This window comes from Opisthocomus hoazin, chromosome W, assembly GCF_030867145.1.
Source record: "Opisthocomus hoazin isolate bOpiHoa1 chromosome W, bOpiHoa1.hap1, whole genome shotgun sequence".
NCBI classification, from domain to species: Eukaryota; Metazoa; Chordata; class Aves; order Opisthocomiformes; family Opisthocomidae; genus Opisthocomus; species Opisthocomus hoazin.
The window spans coordinates 742,449-770,338 of NC_134453.1; the positions used below are offsets into that span (position 1 = coordinate 742,449).

The 27,890-nt window shown below is 49.4% G+C and overlaps 1 protein-coding gene across 2 annotated transcripts in view; it reads right to left on the minus strand.

Annotated features, from left to right (window-relative positions):
* Positions 1–27,890, minus strand: part of LOC142365552 (WD repeat-containing protein 7) — a 128,748-nt gene that overhangs the window by 5,028 nt on the left and 95,830 nt on the right. For both annotated transcript variants that reach the window (XM_075446415.1, XM_075446413.1), the window contains 3 exons: positions 27,615–27,764; positions 26,878–26,960; positions 20,870–20,969 (listed from right to left, as the gene is read on the minus strand). In XM_075446415.1, the coding sequence (XP_075302530.1) occupies positions 20,870–20,969; positions 26,878–26,960; positions 27,615–27,764 (333 nt within the window). The remainder of the gene's footprint in view (positions 1–20,869; positions 20,970–26,877; positions 26,961–27,614; positions 27,765–27,890) is intronic.

A 27,890-nucleotide genomic window follows, 5' to 3' on the forward strand; every position in this document is an offset into this window, starting at 1 on the left:
TGGCACCGTTCTGCTGCGGTGCTGAGCGCGGCAGGACGGGATTACAGCACCAACGCCTCCACACAGAATGCGGGCTCTTTGGCACTGCTACCAAGTTACTATTCGCAATTTTTCAGCTCCAAAACGGTTATATTAGCACACAACGAAAAGTAGGCAAAAAATCTGTGCGATACCAGCGTGGAAATGGTCTTAATCCTGCACGGCAGAGAGGGTGGGACGGCGTGCAGCTGTTTGCAGCTCCCCTCTGCCCAAGCAATTGGTTTTTAATGGGCGGATGCTCCTGGGAGACCATTTGACTTCTGCACCTGCCACCATCACTGTCCTGTAACACATGATATACCGAAGCTATGACAATCTAATTCTAAGTCCAATATTTGGTGAACTCTACGTTGCGCTGCAATATTCTGTTAAAGGTGTCATAAAAAACAAATACTGTTTCACTGCAGCAATTTTATTTTCATAAATATACTGAAATGCATACTCTAAATTGATAAAGTAACTGATGTACTGCTATAGAGACATACTAATATTTTACTGTCTTTATTATTAGATACTGATAACCCCAATCTCTAGGGTTACCTTCACTAAAGCAAAACAAACCACCCTCTTACGGAGAAAGCCACGTGCCTAACGCACCCCCCAGCAGCACTGCCCTGCCAGCACCCACCACGCGAAAGACCTTCAACGGCAGAGGTCTGCCACGGCCAAGCAACGCCCTTAAAGAGATGGGCCTGCTTTTAGCGTGGAGCAGTACGAAAGGATCAGCTCCAACTTTTGCATGGGACACAAACCACCCCTGGGCAAGGAGCTGCTACCTGAAAACGGAGGAGGCGGCGATTCTGTGACTCCTCGGTGGATCAGCGAGCAGCCACTGGCAGTGGCTTCAGGGGCAGCTTCAGCAGCCAAGCCGGGGCCATCTGCTGCAGCCACCTCCCAGAAGTGTTCTCCAAAGCAGGTACAAATGCAACTTTATACGAGAACATAAACACATCACAGATCTAAAGCTCCTCACGCTAAAGGCAAAGCTTAATTTAAGACAGATAACAACTGAAATATTAAGCTGAGAATCATTGGTCTTGATGGCACTACTGAGAACACTTCCCCCTCCCCCAACTAAATCAAAGATCATGCACTTTTAGAAGAGATCTTACTAAGCAGAGCTCGGTCTGACGGATCAGCCATCCTTAGAAACGAGCCACGAAGAAAACCAGGCTGGCAGCGCCGCACTGACACGCACGTACCTCTCTAGGTTCCCTACCAGTGGCATGCACCGCGGGATTCCACATCAGGCAAACATAACTTGGCCTTTTTTATTTCTTTAATTAAAAGTTACAAGTTGGATTTTAATGCTAACGTAGGGTGCAAAACCCTGCAGAACATATACAGAGCCCAAACGGTGCAGAGGAATTAGTATCAGCCTCTGAGCTGACCAGAAAACCAGACTACGGAGTGACTCTATCCAAATCAACGCTCCGGAGCAGTGCCCCAAAGGGGAGCCCAAGCCCCGGGCGCCGGCTCGGCTGCTCTCACTCCAGCCGCGAGGCGATGAACAGCCCCTTCGCCGGGCTGCGCCCAACGATGCCCGGGACCCATTTGTCTGTTTGCTTCCCCGAACGTGCATCTCCTCTTTGCCTGCAGCAGCAGGTTGTGGAGAAACAAAGCGATGCAAAACTAAACGGCTTCACTTGAAAATATTGCTTCACTTTTCATACCAAAAGTAAATTCTTTCAAGATAGCCCTTCAAAGGCTTTTATGAATTCTTTAAAAAAAAAAGATCCCTACTTTCCAAGCAATTTAGTGGAAATATCTGAAATACTATTAACTTAAAACAGTTTCAGTATCTTTAATAACTTAATTTCTCTGTTAGTTCTGGGAATACTAATAACTGCAGTAAAAATTTCAGGATGGTACTGAGAAAAAGAGTATATTTGCATCTTTCAATTAATTTCTTCCTCTCCTTTAAGTGGCTTCTCAATAATATCAAGATAAAGTCCTAGCATACGTATTGCATTTTTTAAGCTTAGTAAAATATATAACTTAATTTTTAACCTTACAGTAACACAGTCGTGCATCAGCCATTACAGTTGCTCAGTGTTCAAACGCAGCGTGCGTGATCTGACGGCAGCACTCGACGGGAGCAGAAAGTGCCCTTGAACGGCCATCTACGAAAACACATTTATCACGGAGCGGCAGGCCGGCTGTCAGTCAATATCTGCCTCTCATTTGTTAGGAGGCTCGCCCGCTGCGAGCCCCTCGTTACAATTTGCTTCTACTTCCTGGGCAAATGACAACCAGAAAATAAGGCAGCTCCTTTCTCCACCGAACTTAATCCAGAAGAAATCAGGCGACAGCTGGAGCCACCCGAGTGTCACGGGACGGTTTGAAACCGTCCCCAAACCGTCCGGCTCCAGCCCCAAGCCACTTCACGACGCTGCTACGCTCCCACCGCAGGAACGACTTGCACGTGGACCACCAAAACCCGCACGCCTGTGAACTGCCCCCCCCAAACACACCACCCGGCCACTCCGCAGTATCAGCAGGGGTTTCTCCTCCGAAACTCACGCCGCTGTGCTTCATCGAAAGGTTTAGAACGCTGTGATGTGACCTCAGAATATTCCACGTGAGTGTGCGCGAGACAGCTTGGTGTTGTGACGGAGATCCACACCTCCTCGACAATCACCGTTTTAAAAGAGATTTCAGCAGCCCATAGGCTCAGCTTTATGCTTTAGCTGCTAGGAAAATAATTTAAAACATGAATTCTGAGTATGATTCAGATGTTCTCACCAAAGAAAATGGAAGAAGAAAGTGCTTGCTGTTTTTTCTAGGTTTTTAAAGAGTATTTTGTGGGATTTAAAAGAACTGATTTAAATCCCTACTCAAAGGGGTATAACAATAACTACAAGCAGTTTATGTAAAAAAAACCCCACAACCATAGGTAGGAACCTAGACAACATTCACACTGGACAAACCCCAGGCCTCCGGATTTGCACAGGCTCACTGCGGGAAGCCCCGGAAAGCTTTAGATCTCGAACCACAAATCTCTGAAGGCCGACATTCAGTGGCAGCGAGGACGTTTGGGCTCCTGCCCCGGGGCCAGAGAGCACTTTACAGGGAGGAGAGACATTGAACGCTCCCCAAAAAACCCCAGCGTGGACCAGATTTACCAGTTGTTACACAGACTGCATCTAACCAACTACCAAAATGCAAATCACATCCGTAGTGGGAATGGCCGTAGAAATTGTTAAAAGACAAGATTAAACCACAATAAATGACAGCAATCCAGGCCGCGTGGTGTAGGGGTGATCAGAGGGTGCATCACAGCAGAGCCCCGTGTGGAGAGAGCCCAGGGTAGCAGCGCGCTGGTCCGAGGGAGCGTGAGAAATGCTTGGTGAAATTAATGTAACAGCTTTTCAATTTTAAAGGCAAAGTAAGTTCATTTAGTTAATTTTGGGGAAACAGCGCTCCCAGCAACACCCTGCCAGCACGGCTGCTCAGCCACGGGGAACACAGCCCAGCGACGGGAACCGAGCACAGCGATGATCCCGGCCACGCGGCTCACGCGTGAGCCGCGATTTTAAAAAGTGAGAGTGAAAATCAGAATTATTAAAACAGATTTCGGGAGCAGAACGGAGAGGTGGCCTTCTTTTCCTAGCAAGCACAGCAGTCTGATACGACTCTTACCAGGGAACTGTGCTGAAACAGCCGAGCTCACAGAGCAGCCTTGTTCAAACGTAAGAAACTTCGGTGAAGAAATAAACGGTCACCCAGATAACCCTGGATGGCTCACAGCACCAGCCAGTGATCAGACAGACAAAGAATGTGCTCTCTTACAGATACTGTTTGTCAAAACCTCGTAATTCTCATCAAAAACCAGCCTCTATTGAAAGAAAAAGCTGTTATAAAATCTAACTGGACCAAGGACGAGACGCTGCCCTACAGTGAGTTAACAGGAGACGGGAATACACCAGGCATCCCCTCTTCCTACGCAGTTACTCACCGTTGGGGAACTACTGCTTCATAAAGAGAGTTAAACCCATCAAAAATCTGCTTTTCCCCTGCCTACACACACTGACTTCTATCTGACAGCTGATGATCAGAGTACATAGCCGCTGGAGCACGACGCATTTCCAGCCCCCGAAAATTCTCCGGTGCCGAGCTAGACGTGGTCGCAGCAATCCCAGGTGGTCTCCTTTTGTATTCGAGGAACCATCACAAGATCTGCAGCCAGGCACAACGTTCCCATAAGTTTCCCACTCTTTCCAGTCAAAGTGCATTTTGCTCAGTACCCTTTGGCCAAAATTCCTCTCAGCTGTGGCCGAGACGGAGCTGTGAGAGCTATGGGATTCTTGGCACAGCGAGAAGCGCTCGTCCTCAAACAGTTCCGTGAAGATGCAGCTCTTCCCTTCCAGTTCCAGCTTTAGTCACCCAAATTTTAAAGAAAAACCAGTTAGAACAATGTCACGGTCGTATTTGGAGCACCAGAGTATTTTTAACCTTTGACTTCAGACCCTCAATGCATTTGCAAAACACACAAATCCGTAACCCTCAAGTGACCCGAGACTAAAGAAACGTGTTCAGCAACTCCAGCGGAGTCGGAAAAGCTAACGAGATCAGTGCTTCCCGCCAGGACAGTGGGGTTTGGGGACTTCGTTATCCTTCTAGAAGTGTCTTCTGCCCTGCAGACTCTAGGAAAGCAACTCTGCTGTCATTTTGAAGCCAGCCTTCCGACTCTCAGCGCTCCTCGCTCTGATTTTCTCATCAGCACCGGCCGTATTTCCAGATCTTCAGGGGATCCTCGGCAAACCGTCACCTGCTGCAGAACTCCCCGATGCTGCTGGTTCTTTCCACAGTTACCATTCACATCCTCTTCCAAGGGTCACAAGCATCAGCAGCAGGATTATCAAAACGAGTGGAAACTTGGCAATCGCAGTCCTCAATTCAAAAATTTTTGGAAAACTTTTTCTCACAAGTCTAAATCTACACGGAGCAGTTTGTGTACGATGGCTGACACGTGGTGATTCAGTGCCATCGTATTTGAAAAACACAGCAGCTTTCTGACTTTGGTTTTTAAATTGTTTATGCCTTACCTAACTGGGAAGACTGGCGAGGCTCCCAGTGCAATACGCACGGCCAGGGATCTCCCCGAGGACGCCGTGCCGCCCGCTCGGCCCTGCAGTGGTGTTAGACAGGAACGCAGTGCGTAGGGACTCGCCCTCCTCGCCGGCACCTCCCAGGTCACTGAGACAACAGTCCTCCAACTAACAACCATTTCACTCCTCTACCATCAAGCAAGCATGTATTTTCATACTACAAAGACCATGGACATTAGCATATTCCACAATATTTTGCAATTAAAACATCACTAAACAATGGTTGGGATGGGTGGAAAGTTAAGAGGATGAAGTGCTCTGGGCCTTGTAGCCAAAATGCAGCTGGGTGTTCTGTGAATACTATCAGGGCTGCTTAATTCACACAACTGCTCTACATTTTAGGAAAATTCACTCATGGTAACAGTAATCCCAGAATCCCAGCATGGCAGGGGTTGGCAGGGCCCCCTGTGGGTCACCCAGCCCAACCCCCTGCCCAAGCAGGGTCACCCACAGCAGGCTGCACAGCACCGCGTCCAGGCGGGGCTGGAATATCTCCAGAGAAGGAGCCTCCACAACCTCCCTGGAGCATTAGATGCTGTTTTACAGCTATGAAATCTTAAAACAATTAATGATGAACAACTACCAAATAACTGACAAAGTATAAGAGACAATATGTTCACAAATTTTTCTGGTTATGAGTTATTAAATACGTTAGGGATACAGCTTTTCCTTGCTTGGTGCCCCGGCAGCAGCGTTCTCCCCGGCTTCAGCGGGTCTCGCCGAGTCCCTGCTCCGTCGGCGTACGGCCGTCCCCGTGGTGGGACACCCACCGCTCTGGTGCTCACGGCTGTGAGAAGCAAAGCCGAAAGCAGTCAGGCACAAAGCCTGAGCTCAGCACCATGTTTTTCCCTAACAGACAACAAACCCCTGAAAGCAAAAACGCATTCACAAAGGTCACGTCTAGCTTGGAGAAATAGGTTAGCTAAAAAAAAAAAACGTGTTGGCAACAGGATTTTAAACAGTTCTGCACGTTTACAGCGAGAGACTCGTGTTTAAATACGTGCTTGTTGGCCACGGGCAGCCCTACGGGGAGAAACCCCGGCTCGACCATCGCCATTTAATGCACATTAGTGCTCTATTTCTACTGAAAATATGGAAAAAAAATGAAATGTGATTTTTGAAAGTTATGAACATCAGACTTACACTTTGTTTCTCAACGGTATTTGCATACGCTCTTGTTCCAGCTTTTCTTCAAAGGCAGTGACAGTCCCTTAGGAAAAAGGACGACAGTTCTTACACGCAGAGGGGACTGACAACAAACGCTCTGGCTAAACGCTGCCAAGTCTGCACAGGGGAACCTAGGGATTCTCTCTTTACCAAAAACAGCATTTCTGAGAAATTATTTCTCACAAAAGTTATTAGAACAATGTAAAAAAAAAAAAAATATATATATATATATATCCTAATTCCCTTTCCCAGCTGGATGGTTCCTCGGGCAGCTCCAGAGATCTCCTTTAGCAGCACCTGAAGAAAAAAGCGTTCTGTACAGGGGAAAAAGCAGAGTCGAGGCCACTTTTTGTGGGGGAAACAGTGCCTGAATAGGAAGTAACAGCTAAATTAGATCTAATTTTAGATACATGGAAACTCAATTTTCTTTACAGACGTTGGTATAAAATCCGTATCCCTACTTTTCTGTCCCTGCTCAAAGGGATGCTACCAACTCAGCGCTGTAATAAATCTGTAACGCAGCGGGAGCCTTGTGGCCGCTGAGGCCGGTCAGCAAGTTTAATACCTTTTTCCAGTCTATTTGACTTTTGTATACAGAATTGTACCACTTCAAAAAGGAAAAAACCCTTAGTGGAACGGATTACGCTGTTGGCTCTCCACTGTGGAAGCCGGCAGCTGAGGCGTAAGAGTTGCACAGAAAGCTGCAGCTGAATCGCTTTATAATTTCATTTTTACTAACTTTGATTATTCAGGAGCACTCCCGATGCCTGCGCCTGGACTCGCAGTCCTCCCCTGGCATCTGTCCCTGCCCTCCCGCTGCCAACAAGATGTCCCTGCACCTGCAAGCGCAGCACGCCCGCAAAGGCGGAACAGGCGAGCTGCTTTGAACCAGCCTCCAAACCAACGAGAAAAAAGTACAGAAAGAGAAAAACCTGCCTTTTAGCAAACTAGTGTTGCCGATGAGCGTGACCTAAAAAGCAAATTTAGTGATTCCCGAGGCCTCATTACTCGGCCAGCTGCGGCTGGGAGGCCGGAGTGGAGTTACAGCGTGAATTTCCAGCGCACTCGCTAGGCTGTACTCAGGACTCCCCGTCTGCGTGTGTTCCTCGCAGCTTAATGCATATATTTATATGTGCAAAGTAGATTTATCTGCAACACTCAGAGGCAGATTTGGCGCAAATCAACAACATCCAAGCGCAGAGTTAATGCGGAGGAGTCAGCGTGCTGGAAATTCACACCTTGGCTAAATCCCCGTCAGCCTCCCGCGCCGCAGCGCGTCAGCACGGTTTACTCTCATCCAGTGTGCTGCTAAATTACCAGCAGCTAACCAGCGGGGCGTAATTAAACACTGCTCTTAAAAGACAGCTGAGAAGCTTGCAAGAAGTGGCTATGTTGTTATTGCATACCTGGGATTTGCTGTTGATGGGATAAGCCCATTTCTTGTTCCAACAAAAAAGACTAAAATCCCTCCACTGTATTATGGGGCATGTTCGGAAAACCGGGATAAAGCTACTGCAGGCTATAGGCTTGCCTCCGTATCGACGAGGACATGAAAACACAAGCCCCGGGGCAGCCGCAGCACGGCCCCTTCAACCCCTGCCCCGCTTGCCAGCAAAGCGCTTGTTACCACCGTGTGTACGTTACTACAGAGTAACGTGCTCCGAGCAGGAGCACGCCGCCCCCGGGGCGCGGGGGCTGCGGGCCTGGGGGACAGCACGGTGGCACTGGCTCCGCAGCCTGACGGCTTCCCTTCCCAACTCCAGCGAGGAAAGGATTTGGGCCTGTTTAAAAGGTTACACTCGCTAATTATCTCATACCTGTGGTTTGAGGATGTGTTTCCACTGATGAGTTTTCCTGCCGCATCTGAGCTTGTCAGCGCGACAGTGCCAGTACAGGCACTTAGAGCTTCAGTTGCAGGATAGCTATGTTTCTTTTCCTCCCTTTAAAATACCGTATTTGAGAACGGTTCTTTAATTCAGTAATCAAATTTAACCAAAACGAGCCACGTGACATCAGCAACTCTTCATTCCAAATACAACATGAAATCATTTTGTGCCTTATTTAAGAATAAAAATTTGCAAAGGCATCTAGGTACCAAAATAAAATAATACTACGCACAATTCAATTACTGCTTTGACTGCTGAAGCTCTGATTTTCATTCTGCAGTGAGCCACATTAAGTATCCCGGACCAAACAGTATTGATTGTAGCCGATGTTTAACAAGCATCTTTTGCTTTGAAATAAACCGGACCAAAACTCAGGCTTCTCTTTAATCCTGCAATGAAAATGCCAGTTTTTACGTCCAGCAGGGATGCTCACTGCAGCGATGCCACGGAGGGGCTGGGGCTCCCCAGCTACGCCTGCTCCTCCGGCCGCTCTCCCCGCAGCCACCGCCCCGGCAGGAGCCAGCGCCAGGGCGAGGAGCAACGACAGAGGAAAGCTTCTAAAGGATGAGACACTACTCAGCTAAACGAACCACTTCTTTTCATGACAAGCCCTTTACACATCCAGTACTACAGGTGTGCAGGAGGTTTACACTAAGCACGGCTCACTTCAGTATCAGTTACAAGTATCTCTATGAAATGCAATTCTAATATTTACGATGAAAACCAGGATTTAATCAATGAATAAAGAGCATTTTAGGGCTTCCTTGACTGTGTGCTTTTCCCTGCATGCACTTTACCAAGCCATTCTCTATGTGCAGGGGACACAAGTCCCAGCTGGCGTCCAGACCCTGGGAACCCCTCGTGTACTTGGAACCCTGTCGGGGACAGCAATGACACTGGCTTCAGCAGGTTTCTTTACTGAAGACAAAGTTTTCACACATTACACATCAAAATATACAGCTGCATATACAACCCTGTCACATCCATGGCTCAATGCTGGTGAAGAGCTTCTGTCTGCGGAGAGAATTCTCCACGCTTCCAAGAGCGGAGCCACCAGGCACGAAGAGTACCCAGGCTGAGGTCACCAGCCCAAAATCCCCTAAAACCGAGCACAGGACTGGAGGTAGGCTGCTCTCTTCCCATAACATCCCCGGACCTGCTCAGCAGGAGCCCTCTCGGGGGGAAGAACAGCGGCTGTATTTTCTGGAAGAGGCTCCAGCTCCTACGCTGCTACGAGGCACGGGAGATGTAACAGCAGCCGGCAGCTTCGCTGCTCACGCTTTAACGCCTTTGACCAGTGACTCCGTCAGGGCCAGGCTCTCATTAGACGCCCAAACACACTCCTAAGCGAAAAGAAAAACCTATCGGATGGCCTGCAGGGATGGAGGAATCGAGGGATTTTTGGGTGGACTCTTGTTACCCAGCAAGAATTTACCCAACGTAACTTCACACAGAGATAACGACCCAGGTTTCTGGGCTTCACGTACAGCCGGGGAGAGGCAGAGAAACTCCAAGACCTCGTGCCGGAGCTCACGCGTCCCTCTGCGGTCGATGCCTCGCACGAGTACACGAAATGCCTGCTGCTGACCTGCACAACGGGGAAAACCCCCGAAGAGAGAGGGTGCGGGAGATAATGCTTATGGATCATCACGAGTAGAAGTAACGACTAATGACACTAACTCTGGTTTGGCTTTAAAACAGTGCTAGAGACTCTGATCAGCAAAATATTATTAGGCAGCTTTCAGATAGGAATATTGTCCCATCATTCCAAAGTTAACGACAATCACGTATCGTAAAATCTAGTCACCTGAAGTATTCCTCTAGTCTGACAACACTGATTTCTGGTTCAATTTGGAAAAAAGGAGCAGAGTATCACTCTCTTTCTGTAGCATAGAATCATAGACTGGTTTGGGTCGCAAGGGACCCCTAGAGCTCATCTAGTCCAACGCCCCCGCAGCGAGCAGGGACACCGCTAACGAGATCAGGGTGCTCAGAGCCCTGTCCAACCTGGTCTTGAATGTTTCCAGGGCTGGGGCCTCCACTACCTCTCTGGGCAACCTCTGCCAGGGTTTCACCACCCTCATTGTAAAGAATTTCTTCCTTATATCCAGCCTAAACCTACCCTGTTTTAGTTTAAAACCATTACCCCTCATCCTGTCACTGCTGTCTCTAATGTAATGTGCCTCCACAGAAAGGAATTTCAACTGCATGTTGATGGTAATTTACAGTCTTATGCAAAATATTCTTTTAAATTGAACACGAACCTTCAGTTGCACTCAACCTGCTGAGACTGCTTCTAGCCTGGCAAAAATGACTCTGCATTTTTTCTTGGTTCGCATATTCTTAATAAATACATTTATTTAAAAACAAAAAAGCAAGAAGCACGTCTCCTGGGTCACGACTTTGTATGTAAGTCGCTCCAGAAAACCTCAAAACTGTCAGTTTGTAGAAATCGATGGTAAAAACGACGTTGGGGATGGAAGCCTACCTCCGCCACGCCGGCAGCGGCAGGAGCAGACGCGGCGGCGTGGCACGTTTATCAGGAGATAATCACTCCCCGCGAGGATTAGCCGCACACAGATGAACCCTCTGCCACACAACACACTTGGGCTGTCATTAGCTCACGATAACCCCCTCCCTGCCATCTCCTATTGCTTAATTAGAGGTTACACAGGTTCTAATAGGACTAAAGGAACTCGGGCAAACAGAGCTCGCCGTGAGTGATACCTTGATCAATTCAAAACCGGGGGCTGCACAGGCGTAGCCAACAGAGGCGCAGAGATGGGAGACCATAAGCATGCGCTGTGTTCTCAGTTAATGAGCTAAAACTTCAGGAGAACGAAGAAATCTGGACACATGCTACGCCTTATTTTCCCTTAGCAAATTTCAACTTTTTCCAGTAGCGTTTTGCCCAATTCAAATGCCATGCATAAATACTCAAAAAAAAGAAGGATTTTAAGCTACCAGCTCACCTGAAATAAATTATCAAGCACATCCCAAGCAGCAGAACCAAAATCTCCAGGGTGTCTCAGCAAAAGCATGCTAAGCTAAGCTAGAGATGGGTTTGAGAAACTCCATCGTGACTGCAAAATCGAGCTGTGCTTCTCGGGGCAAGTCTTTTCTTTTTGGTTCGGAGCTGCCAGCCACGCTGAACCGGCGTGCTGCCTGCAGAGCCCCGCGGCCGAGCGCATCCGCTGCGATGGTCGGTGAACAGCGGCCACGCTCGCAGGTGGAGCAGCCGCCGACCTGCTGCACTCCCAGCTGTTTTCCAATTCACTGCGAAACATCAATTATCTTTATCAAATAACAGTATCTCATCTCAGTCCATTATCAAGATGGAGTCTTATTTTAGCCGGACCGCAGCCCTATCTGTATATCAAGGCTGGCCGCAGTGCCAGAGTGAGTGAAAGGCTGCGAAATAATCAATAATCATCATCAAATTGTGGTCGACAGGTTGTGAGGATGGAAGTTTTTGATGAGCCCTCAACCTTTTTTCGCGCAGCTGATAAAGCTTAACCTTTGCAATACCTGGTAACTGCGACAGGAAGTTCCGTCTGAACATGAGGAAGAACTTCTTCCCTCTGAGGGTGACGGAGCACTGGAAGAGGCTGCCCAGGGAGGCTGTGGAGTCTCCTTCTCTGGAGATATTCAAGACCCACCGGGACAAGGTCCTCTACAGCCTGCTGTAGGTGACCCTGCTTCGGCAGGAGGGTTGGACTGGGTGACCCACAGAGGTCCCTTCCAACCCCTACTATTCTGTGATTCTGTGACTCGGTTGAAGGCAGCTCCGCGTAGACGTAAAACCCGCGACGGCGGGAGTCGCCGGGCCGCGGCAGGCAGCACCTTCAGACACCCCTCATCGCAGCGAGCCACTCAGCAGACACAGCCCCCGCGGCGGGGAGACCTCTGCACCCCCCAGCTCCCACCCAGGGCGAGCCACACGCGGGCCTAACGCAGCACCGGGAAAAGGTCAGCCTAGCAAGGACACCGGTACGTAACAACGAACAGCAACAGGAGAAAAATCGCCAGCGAGTATTTGTCTGTTGAAACGGACACAGCTTTCCACTAGCCAGAACAGAAGTGGGAGGAGATCACACAGGTACAGGAAAAAAAAAAGTACAAACACACACACGCGTTAGGCTAACTGCACAGCAGCCTTTCTGTTAGAGCTGTTATTCAGCCCTTATGGTAATTTCTTTTTGAAATAGAAATAAGGCACAGAATGAGGCTGGAAACATTTCGCATTGGGTTTTCATTTCTGAGTGTAGCACAAGCAACCTGGACGTGAGCTCCCCGGGAGGAGCGGAGAGGTGATGCAGCCATACGCTCTTCCCTTGCAGCCATCCATCAGTTTAGAAATGGAAATGGGAGGAAATTTGTCCAAAGTCACACGAACAAGCAGAATGGGAATTTTGGGCAGAGCGTACCTTTCTGATTTTCCGGGCTGGAACAGTGTTTAGGTAGAGCGTGGAAACTGAAGCTCTACCAGACAACCACGCGTAAGCGCAAAGTTTCAGCATTAGCACTGGAAAACCGGCCGTAAAGCTCCGGGCCACCCCAAGGCGCCCGATGGGATGAGGTGGCCCTCACACTGCCTCGCTCGCAGCGAGTCCCAGCTGCTCCCAGGGCAATCCCACCAGCTCTCGAGCAGGGAAACTCAGCCAGGGCTCCCGAGCTCCGCAGCCGGGGAAGCCTTTGCCCGCCCCAGCTGCAGGGGAGGCAGCGACCCTGCCTGCCCACGCAGGACTGCAGCTCAGCTCAAAACCAGTCACTGGCACCCCGCAGGAGAAAAAAAATACATGCCTCTTGGGCATTAACTCCTCAGGTTTCTCTGGCCACGAGACCTGATGCCAATCCAGCCACCAGTTCAGAACACATCTGCATTTCCACTCAGGAAGCCGCTGCCAAACCGCCAGACCTGTGGTCCCTTCCCTACACCCAGTCCCTGTCACATCGCTTCGCTCCTTTCAAGGTCTCAGTCCCAACCTCTCAGCGACACACGCAGACACCGGAGGACTAAAACGATAATTCATGTCTTTCTGCTGGCAAAACCAGAGCCGACGTGCAAGATGAAAGACTTCTTCATACCCGCTGCCAGGTATTCTCAGAACCTGGCCTAGAACTGCTGAGCTTTCTCTTCACACAAAAGAACACACTGCAACAGAATAATCTGCAAATAAAAACCTCACGAGTAAGATGCACGCTGATAGTCGTAGCCAAACGTAGGAGCTTTGAGCGAAGCAGCCCGAGAGCCCATGGGCTGTTAACACAGACTCCCACGAACGTCAGAAAAACAAGGAGGTTCCACGGAAACCAAGAGAGCTTCTGGTATTGCTTGTACCTTAAAGAGCAAAGACAAAGACCTGAAGAATTACAGCCTTATTTACCTGATGTGAAACCCCACAGAGAAGGGCGTGTTTCATATGAATTGATACTAACTAAACATTTATATAAATATAAGCTATATTAATATATATAATATAAATAAGGTAAACACTGTCCACCGTGTAGCTTTACAGAAAAGCGGCCGTATCAAGCCAGCTGACTGAAATGTCTGGGTTTGACGATAAAAGTCCACACCCTGACGCAGAAGACTTCTGGACGGTGTTTGGCGCAGCCTCATACATTCCTGTGAGAAAGGCAAACACGACTCACGGACCAGGCTGGCTGACAGACGGACTAACCGTTGGTTCATCGCTGTCGTGTGGAATGCAGCCGCAAACAGAAGAACTGCTGACCTGGTGCCCTTCTCCTGGAGCCCCACAAGGGCCCGTCCTATCCTAAAGGCTGCTGCTAGAGCCCGAGGAGAGCACGGCGAGGGGCTGGGGCTGGGCAAGAAAACCCGAAGGGCGCAACCCCCGAGAGCACGCGGGGCTGGGGGGGCCGGCCAGCGTCCCTGCAGCCCGGAGGGGCCCCAGCGGGGCGCTTGGTCACGTACCATGGCGGGACTTCACCCACGGTCCGCAGCAGCCGCGTGCAGAAAATAAACCAACAGTTTCTTCTGCAAATTAATAGTTCAGTGTGAAACAGGACCTACTGCTCAGAATTTTAGGCTCAAGCAAAGTCAGACTGGAAACAAAATAGAGCTTTAATAACGAAAACAACTGATTACTGAAACAAAGTATGATCATTCTGGCAGATTTTCCATTACTGGCAGATTTAAGCTCAGGACGAGACGATGCCCTGAAGACACCCATCGCCCAGCGGTGCGGGATTCAGGTGTAGGGGGTCAGACCTGGCGACCGCAGAGACCCTCAGCAGCTCCCTCCATTGCCAGTTTGCTTTCCCAAGAGAGACCATCACCTGTGATGAACACACACCGAGCTGCTGGAGGCCGCTCCGGAGACCGCTGGTGTCACGCTGACGGACGCGGCACCAGGCGCTACGCAAAAATAAACCCTCTGCTCTGACAGGGAGCTTTGGGCCATCGTCCTCGCTCGGCGTGGAGGGGGCTCGGCATCTCCCCGAGGGCTGCTCCGCTCACCGCCGGCCCGGGAAAGCCTCCGCCGAGCCGTCACCTGCCCCGGCATTCCGTGGCTTGGAGGAGTTGAGACATTCTGGTCACAAACCCACTACTTCAGCAACAACGGAAAACGCTACGCGGATTCAACAGCAAATACTGTATGAAAATACACCGAAGTTGAGCTAGAATTTGAAATAATTCTAATTCAAACTTCAGAACGGAGTTCCCAGTGCGGCTTAATACTAGGAAATTGCTCATTGTGGAACAGTTCTTATGGGAAAAACAAAGAAGTCCCCCCATAGCAGCAGTTCGCAGTAATAATCTAAAGCACAGTGTAATATACTAATATAATATCAGTGTAAAAGATTAAACTATTGCAAAGCATTCCACTCCATAATCTCCTTCAAGATATGGCCATTTAACAGTAAATTATACCATAATATAATATAATAATTATACCATTATACTTACTAGCTAAAACAAAGCAGCTAAACTGTTGATATTTCTATTTGTCATAATTATTTTAGAACTTACTATGAAAGCATTTAGAATTTTAAAAGTGACCTTGACATTTTACATTGTCTCACTTGTCATAACAGGGTTGTTCGGTTTGGTTTTTTTCCTTGAAACCCACACGGATTCTTTTAATTCTCCAAACATTTCAAACGCCGTGCTGACGGAGCCTCACATAACCTTCTTCTCTGGGATTTGCGGCAGCGAGGCACCGCCGAACCAGCCCCCTCCCACAAGCCCGGGGCCACCGGGCAGGATGGAGCCCAGTGCAGGGCTGGGGCCCAAAGCCAGCCCCGCCGCCTCTCCCCCCGCAACGAAACGCTCTCCGGAACGGCGGCCGCGCTCCCCGGCCGGGTGGGCTGGCTTCCCGAGCTGCCGAGCAGTAAGATGCGATGTTTTATTACCAGTGTCATGGAGACGGCGTGAAAAATCAAGAGCCATAGGCAGCGCGCGGCCGTGGGTCAATACTGTTCCCCGAGACGTGGTGTGGATAATCAACCGCCCGGCCCCGGGTTCCCTGCGCGCTGCGCACAGCTGAAGGGCAAATCGATACCGCCACGGGGAGGGCACTGCCCGGCCCCGCTCCCCATGCCGCCGCGGGATCGCAGCCCGAGCCCCCGCGAATCCCAGCGTCGCTTCTGCCTAGGGTGGGGACGCCGAGGAACGCTCGGACAACGCTTCATCAATCACTGAACAGGAAAGAGAAAATGACAAAGAACCGAATCACTGGGTTAAATTACGACAGAAAATAGGTAAAAAGAGATATGTGTTTGGAATTCTCCTGATGTAATACAAAAGGGCTGCAATTTTCATTCCAAGTTGATGTTTTAAAAATAAACGAATACCCAAACCCCCTGCAAGCAGATATTTGCTTGAAAGTAAGATTAAATGTAGAACAGTTTAAACATTATAACTGATAAACCATCTGTAAAAACCATCAGGAAGAGCCCACATGTTAACAGGCAGATCTGTACAACAGCACTAATGCAAACCTAAAGCAAAATGCTGAAACGGAGACAACTTTGGCTTTGAGGCAACATTTACTGGTAGTAGTAATAACTGACAGCTTGTTAAATAAGTGATACTAATATTGTAAATTTTACTGGAAAAAACCTATCATATATAAATGTTGATTTATTATTTGTTAAAAAAGGTGATTCTTGACATCCATCATTCTATTAATAATTACATCTAATTTCTCAGTCAGTACATACAACCACTTTCTTGAAACCAAAATAAAACTGTGCTGGAAGGAAAAAAAACCCACACAAAATGTTTTTGTTTCCTATTATTTCAGTTAAAAAGCCTCCCTTTTTTGTTTAAGCTGATGATAAAATTCCTGTCAATCAGCACCCTACTTCACCTATAGTGCAAAAATAAACGAACCGCATCCAGAGCCCAGATTTCGCCAGCAGTTTGCTCCGCTGCTGACAAGGACTACAAATTTTTCCACCAACTATAACCTGCGTTAAATCTACGACATAATTTCAGTAACACAAAACCCCACACGCTCGGATCCTGCCAGCACTGAACTTCAAAAGGGTTTTAATGTTTCTGAGCGTGGCTGCGTGACAGGAAACCCAGCGTTTTCAGCGTTATTTTCCTCCCCAGAACGATGCCAGCACGCGCAGTGCCCAGTCACCAGATAATATTGTCATGAATTATTCAACGCAAACATCACGAAACCCAAAGCAACCACAAACAAAGAAATCTCTTCCTCTGAGGCGGATTTCTGCTGTCGGGCCTCTCCAGCGCAGCGCGGCTTGGGCGCAGCGCCGGCCGGTGCCAGGGACGCCCCGACGCCCGCCGGCTTCGCCCCCCGCGGCTTGGGAGCCAGGGGCACCTCTGGCTCCTGCGCCGAGCTCGGGCCCGCTGCCCAGCCCCGCGGGGGGAACCCAGCAGCTCCAGCAGACGCAGCTCCAACGCCCCATTGCCACAGGGGTCCCTGAGCTACCACAGCTCACCTGAGCTCGCTCTCCTCAGCTCAGAGATGGAAAGCGTCGCCCCGAACCGCACGTTTCCAGTGTGACGCGCCGGGGCGGAGATGCTGCACAGACTGGACTAGGAAGGAAAACATGTTCAGTTCTGGGAAAAGGCAGGCAGAAAGCCCTCCTCCGTCTCCAGAGGGATGGCTACCTTGGCACGTGACACAAATAAGTGTTTTGCCGAAGTAGGATGAAGGAGAGAGCACATCACAGAGTTTTTAGAGCCCTCTGCTCTTCCCACCTTTCAAAACAAAGGGTGAAAGCGAGCGTTAAGGCTGCCTATAAATAAGGCAGAAGGGTAAAAACCAAGGAGAGGAACCAGTTATTTAAACTGAAGGTCAGCGGTGGTACAAAGGCTCAGATAGCCATAACTATATTGGTGTGGGAATGAAAAATAAAAGCTTTCTAACCCTTGATATTTCAACGCATCACTATTCTGGAACAACCTCCCACTGGGTGTCGAGAAGCCCCAGGCCTGGCAGAGGGTGCCTGCTCAGCTGCTGCGGGAGAACACACAACGCCGGCTGCAGCAGGAACGAGCCTTGGCCCAGGGAGGCCCCACCTGCAGCACCCACAGGTTGCTGCTCTCCCCTGCTGCTCATCTCGGCCTTAATCCCAATTAACACCTACCCTTAATGATGAGTATAAAGGGGGGGGGGGCAGCAGCTCCCCCTCTTCTTATCCGATAAGCAATTCTGATGCCTGATTAAAAACAGCTTATGTGTGAGTTATGATGGGGCAACTAATAAAAACTTTCACACTAGGGCTACGAGGATGGTGAGGGGACTGGAGCATCTCCCCTACGAGGAGAGGCTGAGGGAACTGGGCTTGTTCAGCCTGGAGAAGGGAAGGCTGCGAGGGGACCTTAGAAATGCCTACAAATATCTGCAGGGTGGGTGTCAGGAGGACGGGGCCAGACTCTTTTCAGTGGTGCCCAGCGACAGGACAAGGGCCAATGGGCACAAACTGAAGCAGAGGAAGCTCCAGCTGAAGATGAGGAAGAACTTCTTCCCTCTGAGGGTGACGGAGCCCTGGCCCAGGCTGCCCAGGGAGGCTCTGGAGTCTCCTTCTCTGGAGATATTCCAGCCCCGCCTGGACAAGGTCCTGTGCAGCCTGCTCTGGGTGACCCTGCTTGGGCAGGGGGTTGGGCTGGGTGACCCACAGAGGTCCCTTCCAGCCCCTACTATTCTGTGATTCTGTGATATCGCTAACTTTCACTTTCAAAACACTAAGATCTTTGCTAAACGCAAAATTATGTGTATGGCTTCAGCAAAAGATTCAAAGCATCACCTCTTTTTTAAAGGGTGAATGACTAAGCAATTTTTTGATACTACTTTTCTGGGAGCACTGTTGAAGACCCGCTACAGACAGAAACAGAACGAGCTCAAGGCCGGCAATGGCCTGTGCCAGACAAACCCTGCCCTCGGCAGAGCGGAAGCGGGAATGGGTCCAGCGAGTGGGCAGGTGCCAAGGGGAGGGCAGGAGGGCGGGGGGCTGCCCCGGGGCTCCAGCACGCCGTCCCGCCTGCTCCCCCAGCCCCCGCTCCGCCCCGACCCCATGGGCTCTCCCCCGGTACGTGTCCTAATTCAAGCTCCATTCAAACATACCGAGGCAATTCAACTATTTTGGTAAACATTCTGAAAGGTTTTAACTTCTGGAAGAAAGTAAAATTAAAAATTTGAGCTTTTTGCCCATTTCAAAACTTTTTCTTCTACACAATCCTGAAGTTATTCCGTGTCTTCCGAGCAGCCTGAAATCTGCAGCTGTGAGAAATAACTTAAAAGATGGGATCTGGAATAAGAAACCTGTATCCAATAGATGGCGTTGCCCCCTAATAATCATATCTGGCCCTCATCAAATTTTTCCATCTTACAAATAATGATAAATTCTGCAAAGGACCCTGCCCTAATTATCCCAAAAGCCCCTTCAGCCACCCCCATCTCCGCTTTCCATGATCTACGTGGAAGCTTATTAAGTAAGAAACCAAGTCCTGTGAACATTCCCCAACACATCAAATTAACCAAGCAAGTTATTTGGATAATTTACTGGTAGAAACCTGGAGCCAGTTCCAGGAGCCCCAGAGAACAGGCTGCCAGCCGACACGGAGGAGAGCGCGCTTCGGGGAAAAGGCTGGCAACGTCAGCGACGCACAACCCCCGTCGGACAGCGGGCAGGTATCACACTGAACCCGCTTTAAACGAACCAAAGGAAAAAGTAGAGACAAGAAAAGTTGGGTATTTCAGCACGCCTGCCACACCAAGGGTAGGTCAAGCCAGAGGGGTGATTTTCACGGGAGGTTGAGCCCCAGGCACACAGACACCTCCGGGCTTCCGCAGACCCGCTGCGGATCACCGGGATGTGCGAGACGTGTTGCAGACCCACACGGAGCTCACGCGGCGAAGCCAGACGTGCCGGCATCACCCTGTGCACCGACAAACTCCTCGGCTCCCCCGGGAGCCAGCTCAGGAGCTGGACCCAAGCGCGAGGCTGCCAGCAGGGGTTAGATGCTGCTGCTAAACAGAGGACAGGTTTGGTCACCGCTCCCCGTGCGCTCTGGAAAGAGAGACACAAGGAAGCGTACAGCCGCGCTCTTCCCCTCTCCCTCGCCAACAGCATCAGGAGCTCGCGATCGGTTTGAGATGCCAAGACCTGCAGACCCATCTGGACTCTGCAGCCTCCATTTTCAGCGCGATGACGCACACTGAAAGGGGCTGTGGTCAGCGTCTCCTAATGGCTGGTGGGAGATGTCCAGCTGGCTCCTCGCGCCGGCTGCCGAACGGGGAGGGGAGCAGTCAGGCAACACGCGCAGGCAATCACGGGAACGTAGCTGGAAAGAGGGATGTGCAGAGCCCTGCAGCACGGAGGTCATCCTCGTAGGACTGCAGGACCGCAAAAATGCTCAGTGACATCGGATACGTCAATATGCGGCAGTTCTTGTGCACCCGTTTTATAGTTAAATTAATAAATCATGATCCAAATGACTTCAGCTAAAACAAGATAAAGCAGTCCTCACTTCCTATTTGCCTGCATTATACAGCTATTTATAAAATAAATCTGGCCATCTTGGCTTCCATAAGACAGCAGTCCAAACAATAAATACCAGCACGTACCATGTTGTCAGCTACTAGATTTGGAAAACGAACCGCAGAACTTCAGAAGAGAAAAGGAACGAGCCGTGTATAGCTAAGCACGTGGTTCTGCCAGCAGAGTACTGACACTGCAGATCTAGCAGGAAGATGCCTATGCTGCCTTCTCTACCATGCACACTTTGTATGGACTACTGATAACAGCTTTCAGAAACAACAAAACAAATTATATTTACACACACAAAAAGAATAAGGCAGATTCAAAATACAGGTATTTTATCCGAGCTTTACATACAGACTATCGAAATTCGATAAGAAATAATAGCTGATCACATAGTAGAAGGAATAACTAACTTCTGAAAATCAGATTTTTCATTTCTTTCAGACCAGGGGTATCTTTAGGCTTTCATTATTAACCCATCTGTGGCACCCATTCAGTTCCAGTGAATGAAGACAGTAGGGCTCTATATACTTTGAGCCCTTCATTAAACTATTGATCCCCTCAGCGTTATCCATAATGTTCCAGCAGCTCAGCATGTCAACTGATGCAGAGCTCGCTGCTCTTTCCTTTCAATAACTTCCACACTTTATGGGGAGGAAGTCACAATGATTTATTTACCTGACATTTCCCAGTCCGGATGTCGTAGAGGGCCACTGAACCATGGCGAGCTCCCACTGCTATTCTGTGACTCCGCTCGTAATAGCTGACCATGTAGAACCTGAATTGAACATTATAACAAGTAACAGGTGAGATATGAGCTGCTTGCATGATGTTCAAATTAATTTGCAATGCCACTGGGTAATTAACATCAGCGCTAGAACAGAGATTTGATCTAAAAATCCATCAGCTGCCAGGTTTCACAGTTGGCATTCAGCAAACAGAGCACACCGATGCTCGATAGGTTACTGCAGAATCAGAGCAGATTTATTTATTTCTGTTACACGGTGTCCAGCACTTCCACCAAGTTTGGGGATAGCCTGTGTGACACTGCCTGTCCGCGTGCGTGCCGTGCTCACAGCCGAACACCGCCGCAACGCTGCGTGTCAAGGGGTTAAACAAGACAATCCCAACACCCCGAATGCTTCAAGAGCACTTCTCCTTGGGAATCGAATCGGGAAGAACGAGGGAGAGCACAGGGAACAATATGCAGACTCACAAACTGTCGTTTGGCATTAGGGGAAAAAAAAAAAGAGGCAACTTTCTCAAACACTCGCCAGTCTAACAGCATCCTCAGGTGAAGGGGAACCGAGACGCACGCAACAGTCCTTAACGTTCAGGCATCAGTCTCAACCCAAACAACTGCAAAATTCAAGGAATTTCTACACCTTGAAATACAAGAGAATTAAAATCCTAATATCAAATTCAAATATTTGGGAATACCATCGTGCCTTTCTTCTAAAAGGGGGAGCAGACCTGTGACGCTGCCAACTGCATTTCCAATTACATTTTAATTTTGCTGTCACATCTGCCAGAGATTTCTAGAATCACTCTATAAAAACATCTTGCTGACCATATTCCTGGCTTCAAACAACACATCTTACAATGATCTCTCTCCTTGTTCTTCAGCGTTCCCAGAGTGCCATAGCAACCGCTCTCACACAGGTATGATACACTTGTTTCTACAGCGCGGGATGGCAGTCACGAAGAAAACCAGCAAGAAACACGGTGTCACAGGAAAAAGGAAGAAAATCACTAGCTGTTCTGCAGGAGCAAGGGCGAGACTAAGCAGCTGGGATGCGCTTTCGCACCCCCGAGGCCGCCTGCCGTGCCCATCATCCCCCCGGCTCGCCGCTTCCAGCGTCGCTCTCGGGGCACCGTCCACGAAATATTTTCCCTCGCCCTTTGGCACGGTCCCCTGCCCTCTCCCAACAGCCCCAGGTGTGCCTGCTGTGAAAGACCTGGCAGCTCAGGTTGAGCCTTCCCAAAGCACACGAGTAGGGCGACGGGCAGCTTTTTAACACCCCCTTTTCTTGGGAGAGGGAAATATTTCCAGCCACGTACCGCCTCTGTTACTTTCTTTCCCTGCCAGCGTCTGCCTCATCCATCTGCTTTTCACATTCCTGGTCAGTGGCGGCCATACAACTTATTTATTACCGAATAATTATAATAATAATAATAGTTTCTCATTTATTGTTAAGACGACAAAAAGGAGCGCTCAGGAACCAACCCAGAAGCGGCTGGGAAATAGGGAGCAGGAGAGGCAGGAGCTGGTCACCAGCAAAAAGCAAAGCGCTAAGGGTGGGGGCAGGCGGGGGCCCGCAGGGTCTGACGCCCACCATGCCCGCTGCAGGGGGCACGGGCCCCAAGAGGACAGCGGGCCCATTTCTCAGCATTTCGTGCCAAACTGCCATCACCCGCACAGTTAAAGTGGTGCCTCAGGTGAACAGGGAGGGGGTTATTTTTAAGGCTATTTTCTATAACCAGCAAACTCAGGTTTTATATACAAACTAGTAAAAAACCGCAGGCTGCTTAATCATCACGGCTAGAATGGACTACAAGAACAGAAAGTTTCTATAAAAAATGTTTTATATGCCCATTAATTCTATCACACTGCTGAACGGGCACAGTCCACTTGTCTCCTCCAACAGATCTAGAAAGAGAACACCACACACTACTATATGTAAGCAAACAGCATTTCCCTCCTTACTGCATTTAAATGCCCATTTAGACAGAGTGCCGAGTCAGTGTTTTTCTTTGAAAAGAAGAATCCATCAGACTACATAACAACAGAGGGTCTGGGGGAAAAAGGCTTCAAGGAAACTGCAGCTTTTGAGTTTAATTTTCTAAAAAACATTACTCCTTAAGCGGACCTTCAGTTGTCAGCTCTCTAGCCTCATTCTTTACCTTGCAGTTAGCTTAGCACTGTTACAACCACACACAGATTTGAATGTTTTAATTCTTTGCATCCCTTTCTAAATCTCTATACCGCCAAGTCCAACAGAGAATGCTACGCCAGCACATATTCATATATATAAGGCTGTGCTGCCATTCAGCATGACCTGGACAGGCTGGAGAGCTGGGCAGAGAGGAACCTGATGAGGTTCAACAAAGGCAAATGCAGGGTCCTGCACCTGGGGAGGAACAACCCCAAGCACCAGTACAGGCTTGGGGTGGACCTGCTGGAGAGCACCTCTGCGGAGAGGGACCTGGGTGTGCTGGGGGACGACAGGGTGACCGCGAGCCAGCAGTGTGCCCTGGCTGCCAAGAAGACCAATGGCATCCTGGGGTGCATCAAGAAGAGTGTGGCCAGCAGGACGAGGGAGGTTCTTCTTCCCCTCTACACTGCCCTGGTGAGGCCTCATCTGGAGTACTGTGTCCAGTTCTGGGCTCCCCAGTTCAAGAAAGATGAGGAGCTACTGGAGAGAGTCCAGCGGAGGGCTACGAGGATGGTGAGGGGACTGGAGCATCTCCCCTACGAGGAGAGGCTGAGGGAGCTGGGCTTGTTCAGCCTGAAGAAGAGAAGGCTGCCAGGAGACCTAATAAATGCTTATAAATATCTGCAGGGTGGGTGTCAGGAGGATGAGGCCAAGCTCTTTTCAGTGGTGCCCAGTGACAGGACAAGGGGCAATGGGCACAAACTGAGGCACAGGAAGTTCCGTCTGAACATGAGGAAGAACTTCTTCTCTCTGAGGGTGACAGAGCACTGGAACAGGCTGCCCAGGGAGGCTGTGGAGTCTGCTTCTCTGGAGACCCATCTGGACAAGGTCCTGTGCAGCCTGCTCTGGGTGACCCTGCTTCAGCAGGAGGGTTGGACTAGATGACCCACAGAGGTCCCTTTCAACCCCTACTATTCTGTGATTCTGTGATTCAGACTACCATACCAACGCATTTTTGCAAGCCCAGCTGGGGTGTCTGTATCCATCCTCAGTACCTTCATGCAGACCCTGCTCCGGGTGCCGCCCCGTTACCGCTCTGCGGAGAGACGTCTGTCGGCCAGCAGACTTCTTCCAGCTCTCGGAGGAACTCCGCTGGGACCAGCAGGATTGTGCTGCTGTTGCTGGTACCAGCTAACCCTCCCCACGAAAGGATGACCCTGCCCTCCTACCTTCTCCAAATGACAACTGGGTACCAAACGAGAAGGATGGCCGGGCCTCCCGCTGTGACCACCCTCACCAGCCTCTCCCACACGTGCCTTCAGGCCCTCGGCAAGACCAACACTGTGGTTCAGTGAAGGCCCACCAACAGTTTTAAAGCCTGAATACAGCCATATAAACCACTTGTTATTCTGAATTTAACCTAGCTTCCCGTGCGAGACTGCACCGTTACACAGACCGCTCTGACTCCGCGGCCTGTACCAAGCACACGACCCGATCAGGCAGAGCCCACCAGGGACCCTTCACCTGTAACGCACCAGCGGCATCTGGGAAATGCTCAAGCCAAACAGAATTCTGCAGCCCTCAATATTATCCTTCACAACGTTAAAGAAATTCGGAAATATTTCATATTTGTTGCATTGTACTTCAATACTTGTTTTATTTTGATAAGAAACGGGTTTGCGCAGAGCACACCACAAGGTATTACGACCCTCTATAAAGAAGAACACTTCTGGGAAAAACAAATAGACACCATAATTGTATGCTGTAAGAACACGCTATCCAAACCCACCCACAGCGATGGAGTTACCCGAGAGGAATAATCACCAGGTACTTCAGCCCAGCGCCCCGCTCCTCCCAGCCCCGCGTCGAACGTTCTGCTGAAGGAGGAACGTCGCTTCCAAGAGACGGCAGAGGCACCAGCAAACATTTGCCGTTAAAGCCCCGAGTGGGTTCCTCCGTAACGCCCTCCGAGGAAGCAGGGCTTGCAGACCAAGCCCCGAGACACCCGAAGGATTCTGCCCCAACCGGGGCGCGCAGAAGGCAGCACAGCAGCGAGAGCGCTGCGATATTAAAAGAATTAACAGGACTCTGTCAAAGTGCTTCCACTTGGAAGCTCTCCAGAGATTCAACCATTTGCTAAAATCTCATGAAAATTGCCACTGAGCTGAATGATCGCATCGGAGGGGTGCTGTATCATTTTTACAATGGCTATAACTATGTAGAATAGGAAATATTACTAGTAATTTAACAACATTTTAAGATAACGTATCACTATAAAAATACAGCAGGAATAGGGAGCTTTTTGCACTAATTCCCACTTACCCTTGCATTTACGTTTTAAGGTAAGCCTTTTAAAGCATCAGGAAGAAGGCAGGTTACCTCTGCCAGTATGCTACCTGTCAACAGGATAATCGGTCTCGTCTTGAAACTATTCAATATTTTAATAGCTTCTTAAATTAAAATTTAATGGTCGACAGATGATTATTATAACTTATTGACCAGTTTAATGGTATACCTGGGATACTTATCTTAGTCTAAAGATGCTGTAAATGTTCCCATTTTATAAATCAGATCTCACTGTGTCAAAGCTCCACCTCACCGGTGCAGCAGAACTGGCCCAAGACAAAGGCAGCTGATGCTGCTGAGCTCCCGCCGAGGGGCAGCGGGAGCCGGCGGCTGAACCGCCTCTCGTGCCTCTCGGCGTGCTCCCAGCTGCCAAGCCACCGACCACGCCAGCACCAGACAGCCACCACGCTTGTGTCTCCCTGTGGTTTTGTGCAAATCCACACTTGTTATCTCACCAAGCTGCCTGTTGCCACAGACGGAGAGCTTTAAACGCTGCCTACGACGTTTCCACGCGCTGCAGAGCGTGGGGCAGCTCTAAGCTAGCAGCAGGGCTCCCTACACTTGGTGAGGTTTAATTGCTGTGGCATCTCCTGCGCCCAGTGTAAGCACCCCAAAACAGTTTCTCAAACCACTGGGAGGACAGCCTCCTACCACGAGGCAGAGGGTGACGTTTGCTGCCTGTGACGACAATTCTGGAGCGCACCCTGCTCCCGTGGTGCCAGCCATGGAGCCAGTCACGGGGCAGAGAAAGCACGGCTCTACTCCAGGAAGGCACCTACTCCAGGAAGGTACTTTCTCTTGCTTATCATCTGCGTTTCTCCGACCCTTCCCGGGGGATGCACTGCTCCGCACCTCTGTGAAAGCTCAGAAGGACTTGGAAGTGCCTGCTCAGGAGACAATCTCCAATAACTACGCTCTACTGCCAGCTACTAGGTAGATTATAGCACTCAGCTATTACCATAAAGGAAGTAATATTTCTTCTCAAAATTCTCCAGTAGTAGAGGATGTTTTGGAGAACAAAACGAAGCCAGGCTTAGGCTTCCAGAGAATGAAAAGTTTACGTGCTCTTTGGCTGAACTGCTGGTGTGAGAGCATGCTTTGCTGAAGGACCACGCTGCTGACAACAGATCACGAAACGCAAGTAAAGAGCTCCTGCTTTGACAAGCCCTGGGTCCTCAGCACCCTGGGTCCACGAGATTACACAACATCTTCCTCTTTCTGGACTTTGAAAATATCCAGACTTAAAGGAGTTGTTCACGCTTTTCTTTGCTGATCCACATCTCTGTTGGATGCCCAGAGAACTAAGAGCCTAGGAGGGCTTGCAGGTGAGCTAAACACACTCTTCACATCTGTTGTTTTAAGGGGCGAGCATCGGGTAAAAGACTGTTCCACTGTTAAGTACGAAATATACCCTGCTGGTGACCTTACAATTCACTTCACAGTATTGCTGGAGGAAGAGCTCACCTGCAGATGGCTGGAAAGCATTCCTGAAGACCCTTTTTCTTAACTAAAGATCCTTCAAGGCAGTACATGATGATGTCCATCACCTGCGAAACAAAAGTTAGAATCATTTGATGCACCATATTTCATGTTTTGTAATAAAAGCTCTAACAGGCAAAACTAGAGAATTTCTGTGCTGACCGTATCTTTGACATCTAACTTTGAAATTAAAAACAAAGAAAAACTGTCTAGCACATGACAGAGTTTAAAACAGCAATGGTACTGGCAACTGGAACCATTCAGAGTACCCAAAAACTGCTATAAACCAACAAACTACTAGTAAACATAAGCTGGTGGAGCTCTGCAAGTAGTTCAGGTGTGAAAAAGGCCTCTGGGCATCAGTATCCAAGTTACAACTCTGTTACATCATCTGTACCATTCTTCAGCAATATTCCTCAGCACCAACAGACACAAGAGATGAAGCCATCGATGCGACCCCCCAGTGCATCCAAGCACCAGCGTGATGAGCACACCGTACTTCAGCAATTTCTCTGGCTTGGGGTTTTTTCCCCACCAATGAAATTGAAGGCAATTTAAGCTTTTAAAGTTCCAAAAACGAGCTAGGTGGTGTAAGGCAAACCCTCTTCGCAGACAAAAAGGTTTCTGGTCCACGCAGAAAGAACTTCTACAGTTTGACTCCAGGCCAACACGCTATTCACTGCTGCATCAAACCCAAAGCAGACAGGGCAGCAGCGCCTTACCTCCACAAGCAGGTCCACGACGTCGGTAGGCATCTTCTCGATAAGTATCTCAATGACTCTCAAGATCTCTCCTTTAGCCCGGGCAAGAGTGGTGGTGTGAATGTTCTGCTGAGACTGCGTGTTCGCCGCGAGGGCAGTGTGCCTGTGCACCTACCAACGAGCAGGGTTACACACGGGGACGCAGACTCTCCAAACACCCTCCGTCTGCGCTTAGTCATACGCATACGTTACGTTAAGAGAGTCTGTACTGTGCAGAAGGCTTGGCTTCACTGTCAG